Source organism: Centroberyx gerrardi, chromosome 10 (assembly GCF_048128805.1).
Source record: "Centroberyx gerrardi isolate f3 chromosome 10, fCenGer3.hap1.cur.20231027, whole genome shotgun sequence".
In the NCBI taxonomy this organism is placed as follows: Eukaryota; Metazoa; Chordata; class Actinopteri; order Beryciformes; family Berycidae; genus Centroberyx; species Centroberyx gerrardi.
Window position 1 is genome coordinate 21,335,516 of NC_136006.1, and position 9,613 is coordinate 21,345,128.

The following is a 9,613-nucleotide window of genomic DNA, read 5'->3' on the forward strand; positions in this document are numbered from 1 at the left end:
ATCCCAAAATAAGGCACTTAAGTGAATGATTTGAGTGGTTTTGTGTCTGCCCTGGTATCTGTCACCTTTTTCACTCTCCATGAGTTTGCATCCCTGTAAAGCATTGCATGTCTATAATCATTTGATGGCCAGTGCATGTGACTGGAGACTGCATTACAGGATGTGTTACAATAGGCATTTTATGAAAGCACAGCTATATTGGACTATTTTCATGTGCACCTTCATGTCCTTTGTCTCAGCCTGATTTCTGTTCTTCTCCTCCTAATCAGAACAACCACCCCCATGGGCAGCCATACACAGGGCCCGCTGCTCAGCACATGAACAACCCCCAGCGCCCCGGTCCCGCCTCTGCCCCAGCTCCAGGCCCCACCCAGACCCCGACCCCAGGCCCCGGTCCCACTCCTGGCCCAGGCCCGCGAGCACAAGAGAACTGGGAGAGCACCGAGGAGGTCGCCCCTGCCCCCACCTCCTCCACCCCAGCGCCTGCCCCGCCTAAGGAGTAACATCCCCTCCCCCTCTGCTGTGCCTCGAGCCTCCATCGTCCCGCTCTCCCTCCTCTCCTCCTCCGGTCGACAGAGCTCCTCATCGGGACACTCTCTCTCTCTCCCTCTCTGGCCCCCAGGGCAGGGCAGGGCAGGGCAGAGCCAGGCCTCCCATCCCCTCTCCAGGCCACTTCCGAGAGTCTCTCCCCCCTCAGCCTGGGGGAGGAGCTCTTCCCTGGCCTGGGGCTGCCCTTGTGACTGGGGCCTGCTGGTGGCTGCAGAGGCGAGGGAGTGGATAGAGTTGTAATAAAGAAAAAAAATTTACCCAGACCTGACGATGCTGATGCGCTTGTCTACACGACGAAAAGGTGTACATAGTATGTTAATGTTTTTGACTGTTCAAATCCCCCGGTAGCATAACTGTGTCTGGTTTGCTGTTGGGAGATCTTGCAGATCTTATGAAAAACAAAATGGATACTATAAATAAACAAAACAAAAAAAAAAATACACAAAAAAAATAAACTCTGTAAGAAGACAAAAACTCCTCTTTGTTTTATCACCCATGCTCAGCAGTAAGGTTTGGTCTACCATCGGACAATTACTGGTCATTCAACTGTAGGAGGACGCATTGTTATTATCATAATTATATTATTATTCTTCTTAAGCTCCTTGGCAACCTTATGACCCATGCCAAATCAACTCACGAGCTGTGGTTGGTTGTAGTGTGAGATGTGGAATGGTTGGGTGAACTTTTACGGTGTTTGGTTGATGTGAAAAAGCAGTGATGCAACATTGTTCTGAAACTCATTGCCTTTCTCTTTTTTGTTTGTTCTGGTAATTAATTCAATCCTTTTGAAGCTCTAGTTAATATGCTGTAACATTTAGCATGGCTTCTCACCAGAATAGTGTAGCCCAAGGGAAGACTTATGATCATAACAACCTACAGCTGTTGTTCTTAATCCACAGCTCCAGAGGGGAGTTACCCTTAGGTTTTTTTTTTTGTTTTGTTTTTGGGTTTATTTTTTTGTTTTTTTTTACTCATCTACCCCTTGTACATTGAGGGCGATATTTTGAACCAATGTATGAATAAGTGGCTTTTCAATTGCACATTATTATAATCCTCCAACTTCACATTCGGCAGTCAGTTTTGGTGGGATAGACAGCTTAGCTTTCATCGATAGGAATTCTGAAAAATGAAACACATATGCAACAGAATTGCTACACTGGGCTACCTGGTGTATAATAGACTGTGTGGTTTGCTTCTCTGTCTCTCTTCAATAGAGCCTAGTCTTAGACAGACTTATTGCCCATTGGCTTCCATTCTGCCATGGCGCCGGTCAGGTTGGGCGTCTCTGACTCTTGCCCAGGTAGGGTGTCTGAGCCTGAGCAGCAGTGAGGCCTCTCCCTCTCCCTCCATGGAGAATAGGTTCCACAGCAGGGTTGTACCATAAGAATAGCTGGTTAGTCATGTTGCAACTTGAGCTAACGTGTAATTCTGTAGGAGTAAAAGGTAAACATCAGTAAATACTGTATTTAATTGGTAACTTGAATGCGTGTATTTTTTGGATTTTTTTTTTTTGTCTAAAACATACCAAATACTCCTGCAAATGAAAATATTCTGCCCACCGTATTATATTTAAATATTTTGCTCTTATTTTATAGAATTTATTTTGTTGTATTTCACTAAAAAATAGAATTTGATTTAAGAGGAACATTTTTGTCCTTGTGTTATTTTTAAAGAAGATATTGACTGTACAGAGTTCTGCGCCCTGTTTTTTGCCGACTTTTGTTTTGGCCATGGTGTGACGTTGAATTCTGGAGCTACAGTCGCGATGTGAACTTTCACTTTGTGAGGTTTTTTGTGCACAGAAATATAACAAAAAAAGCATTGCGCCCTTAGCAAATAAAGAACATGGAATCTTGACTGCGTCTCATTTGTGCTCACGCATGCAGCTGATAGATATCTGCACAGCAGATTGTCATCCAGAGAATCTAATTATACACTTGTAATTCTGATATCCAATTATATCTTCACAAAGTGCATTCACTTTAGGTATTTGCTGGACAGATGCACCAGCTGATGTGGTAACAGGGTTAAGTAAACCTGAGAGTGCTGGAAGGTGCTGTATTATAATGTACCAAGCTGTGTGTAAATTAATATGAAATGCAGTATGGGCTGGCTTAGGCATTTATGCATCATCATACATGTAAATTAAAGTGAAGACACTATGATATTGTGTGGTGTTTGTGCAGAGCACTGTGGTGCCATCAATGTGTGTGATGGGGGTGATGTCGGTTGGGTGGGGGGTTCAACAATAACCTGATGACCCATTGTTTAAACCAGGAACAACTGCATTGGTTTCCTGGTTTTGAGACCATGACCTAAGGAAATTGTGCTTTTGTTATGAAGATTTGCCATGGCTTCTGCAGGCTTAACATAACACTTCTCCCAACTCTCCTATCAGGTTATCTCTAGTGTGTAGTCTAATCACTTGCTATGATTGATTAATCACTTATTTGTGGCTGTTAACCTGTTGTCACCATTAATTACTTTATACCTTTAATAGATTAGCATGGCAAAACAGACATAACATCTTATATTCTAGCCACAGACCTACTTTAAAGCAATTGTTTTTGCATGGAGACCTATGAAATAAGTCTAAATTGCACGTCAGACAAGACAGCAAAATCCTGTCTTGCCTGAGATCTTTTCCATTTCCTAACTGAAAATGTTCTTAAGTCATAAATGCTCTTAAGGCCAGAATAGACTAATGAATGGATCCAGCACTTTGTGGATTTCAAACTGCCTTTTTATTTGAATTGAGTTGGATGTGCATCTCCTTTCTTAGTCAAAAACTCCATCCTAGGCCTTTAATGATTTTATTGATGTTTTGGAGCTAGACTGAAGTGAAGACTTGTAAGGTAAAAAGTAAATGTTTTTCATCTCACATTTGGACTTCATGTGTGTGACGACACAAAAGACGCAAATGAGTCGGATTCTTTTGGGACATTTTATTATCAAGAAATGCACGTCTAGTTCTCCTTCTCCTGGACGGTCTTTGTTCCGCGCAGTCTGCCTGTACGACGGGCAGCAATAAGACCGACCTTGCGACCAGCAGGTGCGTCTCTCCTGATGGTTGAGGGCTTACCAATATGTTGATGGTTACCACCACCGAAGGGATGCTCAACAGGCTGCACAGAGAGGGGGGAAAAAAGAGACATCATCAATCTTAAGGACTTGGAATTTTATGTTGTGGCTGCATCCTAACAAGGGAGCCAGGGAACAGGGACCTCGTTCCCCAGCTTCCTCCTCCTCCTTTCCCTCGTGTCCAGCTGTGTTATCAGTCATGGACTTGCATAAAAAGATGACAATGGTTTGAGCTACTGAATTTGCCTTGTTTAGACAGAGCACAGAATGGTGCAAGTACACGCTATAGAGTAAATGTTCCTAACACTGAAACTGTAGATGCCAATTGAAGGCATTAAAAATTGAGCGTGTTTTGTAGTCATTTGTGTCTCTCAAAGCCTTAAGCCGGGCGCTCACTACACAACATTAGACCCAATTTAACCGTCCCAGACAAGTTTTGAGATCTCAGACAAAATCACCATGTTGGAGCTAACTAGGACCGTGTCGCCGATACCAAAGCTTGTCGAGTTTGAGTGGGCCAGCGAGGCAGTCGGACCCGGATGTCCAGAGGTTTTCATGTCTCAGACAGTCAGAGGTTTTCAAACATGTTTTATTTTGTCAGCACAAAATCTGCCACACTCTTGTGATGCGAGATACGTTTAGATAATGATGACCAGCAATAAACCAGTGAGAGCTTGCGAGTAACAAGGTGCAAACTACAAGACAACACCTGAACTTTAGAATTACGAGTATCTCCTGCATCTCTCTGCAGAACAGACAACCCATGCTGCCCCCATCTCCCCAACCATTCTCTCCTCCAAATTTAGTCTAGCCATCTTTTCTTTTTCAGCACAAATGAGTGCAAGAACATGAAGTGCTGGAAGCTGCTCTTTCTTCTCAAGATCTATTTTAGCATATTCCCTTTGAAAAACTCACATTTTGCATTTTCGCAAGACAGTAGATTACTGAAGTCCCTTATGACCAAATCCAATGTGCACACGACCATGTCAAAAACACACATAACTACATGAAATAAGGTTGTTTACTGTGAGCGGTACAGAGATCTTAGGTTTTTGACAGTCTTGTAGTTTGCATTTGGCATTACTCAAGACTTGGTCGCTTACCAATGTCAGCTATTTTTACCGTTCTCAGAACATCTGACACATCACAAGTGAACTTATCGAAAGAACACCAACATCTTACTCTCTTGACAGCAGATGAGGCAATCACTGGTTTCTATCCATATCTGTATCTTGATTTACAAAATTCTAACAGTTAACTTCATCATTATGATGTTCTTAAGTGGCTAGCATTAGTCAGAACCCCTCTATAAAGTGTAGGTAGAACCACTGCATGTTGCCTTTCACTTTTGAGACCAACACACGTGTGCCTGGTTAAACTTGAACCTGCCACTGACCTGTTGTCTGTCACTCTCCATCTCATCTTTAACTGAGGTCTGCAGTTCCTAGTCCTGGGTTGACTGCTACCTGAAGACTTGAGGGTCTGATAGAGCTCCACACCTTACAACCTTTCTCTGTCTCTACACAACACTTTTTCTCAAGCATTCATGAAATCATTTTTGCTCAGTGGGACTCATCACAGATAATATCCACTCTGATCAGAAGGGAATGTCCACTTACGTTCATAGCCACACCACGGACACGTGGCCAGCAGTTCCTCTTGGCCTTGTACTTGTGGTAGGCACGACCAGCCTTCAGGATGGGCTTGTCAATACGACCACCTCCAGCAACCACACCTGGAAACAACAGGGCACAACCACTCAAAGTGTGCACAGATACAGTCTCATTCTGCAGCTCACAAATGCCATTCCAATTTGTCGTCTCTCCCCCCCAATTTCATTTAGGTGTGTAATGCTGCAGCAAAGTCAAATTAAGAGTATATTACAATCCCAGGACTACAGATACAACATACATTTCCAAACTAAATCAAAGCAGCCAATAGGCAATAACACCAGCTGTAACTGGCAGGAAGGGTCCTTACCAACAACGGCTCTGTTGGCAGAGGCGATGACTTTCTTGGAGCCAGAGGGCAGCTTGACTCTGGACTTCTTGGTCTCGGGGTTGTGGGAGATGACTGTGGCGTAGTTTCCTGAAGCACGGGCCAGCTTGCCCCTGTCACCTGGCTTCTCCTCCAGGCAGCAGATGATGGTACCCTCGGGCATTGTGCCAACGGGCAGGACATTGCCAATGTTCAGCTGAGCTGTGGGAGACAAGAAAAAGATTGGTTAGCTGCTAGTGTTAGGCGAGGACTTCATACATCATGCAGATGTCAACGCGATATAAATGTGACCCACATACACCAAAATACATCCCCATCAAGATAATGGTGGTAACCATCAGCACTACATTTCATAGAATGAGCTGCTTTGTTGGCATAATTCATTATTTCCCCTCTGCACTGCTTTTGATGCCAAGTCTTCTTGCAGGGTGTCAAATCCCAAATTACACCAGTTGAAAGCATGAAACAGATTATGGCTGCTGTATGCAACATCAGCATTTACTTTTTTTCTTGCACTAGAATCCATCATAACTGAAGTGAAGTTAAGCTTATAGAAGAATTTATATATCCTCCAAAATGCTGCCCTACAAAAGGAAAACTGCAGTATCTACCTTGTCTGTGTTATAGAGGCCAAAGGTCAAGATTAGGCTTTAGGTTTCATAAACAAAAGTACACCATTAAATACTAAAATTGTCACCCTCCACTTCAGTATCAATATTACTTTTGTCGTGAAGTCATTGTTTTCAGTGTCATATCTTTCAGTTACTGCTCTTTGGCTTTGTAGGGCAGAATGGCCCAGATGAATAGATGAAGACCTCCTGGTTTCATTACTGGTCCCACAGTACAGAGCATCCAAATTTCACCTGCTCTTTCCAGTTCAGAAATGCTAGTTTGTGTTGCCAGGGTAGAGCCAGGGAAATACAACATCCATACAGCAAGTTGCCATCTTAATGTACCTGGTCCATTAGCTCTGTGTCACAGGAAAGCCAACCTTTACATTCATGTCCCTCATTCAGGCCCTTACCCTTCTTGCCGCAGTAGATGAACTGTCCAGTGTGGATGCCCTCGGCTGCAATGAACAGCTCTGTCCTCTTCTTGAAGCGGTAAGGGTCACGGAAGGCCACTTTGGCCAGGGGAGCGCCACGGCCGGGATCGTGGATAATATCCTGAGAGGGGTGACAACAAGGGGAAACCATGTCACAGTGTACAGTCACCAACAACCAGTCCAAGTCTTATCTGCCCCAGTCTCTGACAGCAACACCACAGCAGCAGGGTGCTCATTTACCTTCACGATCCCCTTGATGTAGCCATGACGTTCAGCGAAGTCAATGTGGCGGAGTTTAGCAGCACCTTTTCTGTGCTTCACATGGGCTTTGAACACAGAGCCCGCACCTTTTCTCTGTCCCCTGATCACACGTCCCATCGTGTACTAAAGCAGAAGACAAGGAGGTTAGATTACCACTTGAAATGTGATTCCTCACTTTTAGCCCTGGAATTACATGCTTCTCTGTGGTACTGAAATAAACTGCATTTCCTGCGTAGTGTTAGTGAAATTACCACATTAGGCATAGGGTGAAAACTTTGTGAAATGCGAGCGTTTCCCAAAACTATATGAACAGTCAACTGCCACTAGCTAGCTAACTAGCCGCCGTAGCTTCTTCCCCTAGCGCCATACTGAACCCGGTATGGACTGACAGGATTCACAGCGCAGCTTACTAATGTTGGCAAACTGGACAAAACGGTATACAGGGGAATTATTTCCAGTCACACTACTTAATAGTCGGTCGTTGAAGTTCCACAAAACTCTCAACTTGCTACCAAAACGGTTCTCATCAAACACTAGCAAACAAATGTCCTGAATTAGCTCAGCTGCCGGCCTTCTTAGCTGCTACACACTGCTGTTACTAGGCCATGTCATCACGGAGCTACACACAACTAAAGTCAGATATGTTAGGTTTTAAAAAGGTCTGCTGTTGAAATAGTCAAACAGTCGTATTCCTTTATCTTTATTACACACTTTCTAGTGCTGGTTTAGAGTGGATGAACTCAATATAAACATGATTTAGATCAGATTGTGTGAAGAGAATAAGGTAGATGCCCCCTACCTAAAACCCGTTGACGGAAAGAGGAAGTGTAAGGAAGAAGCAGACGTTTTCTTCCGGGGAAATACGCGAAGGGGCTGGTGGGAATTGTAGGCAGATTTTTTTAATTTTTACTCTCTAAATGATTTGGTGATGTACAAATTATTCAAGATATTGTCAATTTTGTATGCTAGTATTTTACATGTCAGTTGACGTCTATAGATGACTCGCTCGACGTCTGTTGTGACATTAGGAAAAAATAAATTGGCTAGTTAGTTCTGCTGCGAAAAAAATAAAAATGAAATAAATTTGCGTGAACACCGAATAGAGTCTGTAAAAAACAAACAACCATAATGTATATAAATCAATAATTACACAACGAAGTATGCTGTGTGAAATATTATTTTGTCCAGCAGATGGGGCCATATAGCATGTCACGAGAGCCTCAATAAATCCATGAAAAACACACGCTTAACAGTCACGACAACTACTTTTTAAAAATTCGAGTGATAATATTTTGGGTAGTGATTCTTTCACAACCACAGGACATATTATCCACTGATAGCAAGCCTATGGGTGAACTGACTTGTAGACAGAATATACATCTGAATTTATATTTACTATATTTAATAACTTGATTTATATGAATATAGTTAGTCTACATGCATTTTGAAGCATATAGGTTGACTTCTTTGGTGCCAACCTTACATAATAGCCAGTCTTGCACCTATCAACCAGTCAAGCAACATTTTTTGTGTAGGCAGGAGGAGCCTACTGCTTGTTATGTCTGTGTGGAAATATACCATGTGTGGCCACTGGATTAGTAATGACTAATCAAAGACATACTCAGAATCAAGATGACTCTTGTTCAGGATATATGAACAACTCTGGCCCTAGTCCTCTGACTCAGAAACTTGTGACTCATACTTTTCTCACCTTAGTATACTTGTTGGACACACTGTTAATTAAATTTAAATGAGGACGGAAGTTAACTGCTTTAAGTCTTGGGGATTGTGTATAGGGAGCATTTTCCAGGCATCAGCCTAACTTATCGCAGGTCATTTCTGAAATCTCTCACCAGTTGACCTTTCTTCCAATAGCCAATTACCTCTGGTGCACCTTATCCCCATAACATATGGTCTCCTCAGCCTTTAACTCTACTGGTACACTGTACTGCAGGAAGAAAATGACTGATATACACCACACTGTGTACAGTGCATTGTATATGTAGACCAGAGGACCAGAAGGTAGACAGTCAGAGAAAAGATATGGAGAGAGAGAGAGAGAGAGAGAGAGAGAGAGAGAGAGAGAGAGAGAGAGAGAGAGAGAGAGAGAGAGAGGTGGGGGTTGGGGTTGGGTAAAAGGTGGGGGGGGGGGACAGGGACAGGCTTTGGCTAATGCCTAACCCTGCCTGACCCTACAAAAGACATATGAAACCATATGATTAGGAGGCAGTCAGCCACCCCAGATGTCATGTGCCGTTTCTGAACAGTTTGGGCCAACACTTATGGCAATAATGCTGTGTGTATGTGTAGCCTACTAACACCTCTCAGGTGATATGCCAATGTGTGACATTGGCATACCCCCTTCCTAGTTAGAAATTTTAGTTAGAAACTCTGGTCAGAGTTATTGTAAAAACTACAGGTTTTGCTCAAGTTTATATATTTAAAGAAGTACTTTAAAGCTTGAGTTAATGATGTGGAACTTGTTGTAAATTATGTAAAGAGGAATTTCCAGCACAGTGATTGGTTTCATGTGCATACATAGTTGCTGCGATTTTTTTTTCTGTTGGCCTTGCAAATCCGAGATGGAAAGAAATATCGCGATGTTTGCCTACCAGCCCACGGGCCAATGGTTTAGTATAGCAGTATCTCGCGCTACCTGAGCACTCGGTCGCTCATTCC

At 43.1% G+C, this 9,613-nt stretch overlaps 2 protein-coding genes across 14 annotated transcripts in view; one reads left to right on the plus strand and one right to left on the minus strand.

The window, feature by feature from the left end:
* usp9 (ubiquitin specific peptidase 9) overlaps positions 1 to 2,406 on the plus strand; it is a 37,473-nt gene extending 35,067 nt beyond the window's left edge. For 9 of the 13 annotated variants that reach the window (XM_071926312.2, XM_071926316.2, XM_071926314.2 and 6 more), the window contains one exon: positions 240 to 2,406. In XM_071926312.2, coding sequence (XP_071782413.1) covers positions 240 to 503 — 264 coding nt within the window. In that variant the 3' untranslated portion in view covers positions 504 to 2,406. The remainder of the gene's footprint in view (positions 1 to 239) is intronic. The other 4 variants (XM_078285899.1, XM_071926317.2, XM_078285903.1 and 1 more) reach the window with 1 other exon arrangement.
* A 1,073-nt stretch (positions 2,407 to 3,479) lies between these two features.
* Positions 3,480 to 7,083, minus strand: rpl8 (ribosomal protein L8). Its single transcript, XM_071926319.2, has 5 exons — positions 6,914 to 7,083; positions 6,653 to 6,794; positions 5,611 to 5,829; positions 5,250 to 5,365; positions 3,480 to 3,674 (listed from the first exon to the last, which is right to left on the minus strand). The coding sequence occupies exons 1-5, from the start codon at positions 7,049 to 7,051 to the stop codon at positions 3,516 to 3,518; spliced, it is 774 nt and encodes a 257-aa protein (XP_071782420.1). The 5' UTR covers positions 7,052 to 7,083; the 3' UTR covers positions 3,480 to 3,515.
* Positions 7,084 to 9,613: the final 2,530 nt, after the last annotated feature.

Bases quoted from the DNA above. Each gene is read 5' to 3' on its own strand.
- rpl8 (XM_071926319.2), bottom strand. From the start codon at position 7,051: ATGGGACGTGTGATCAGGGGACAGAGAAAAGGTGCGGGCTCTGTGTTC. The intron at 6,795-6,913 runs GTAAATGAGCAC...CACCCCTCTCAG, and splicing joins ACATCAAGGGGATCGTGAAG to GATATTATCCACGATCCCGG. The intron at 5,830-6,652 runs GTAAGGGCCTGA...TGTCTCCCACAG, and splicing joins CATCTACTGCGGCAAGAAGG to CTCAGCTGAACATTGGCAAT.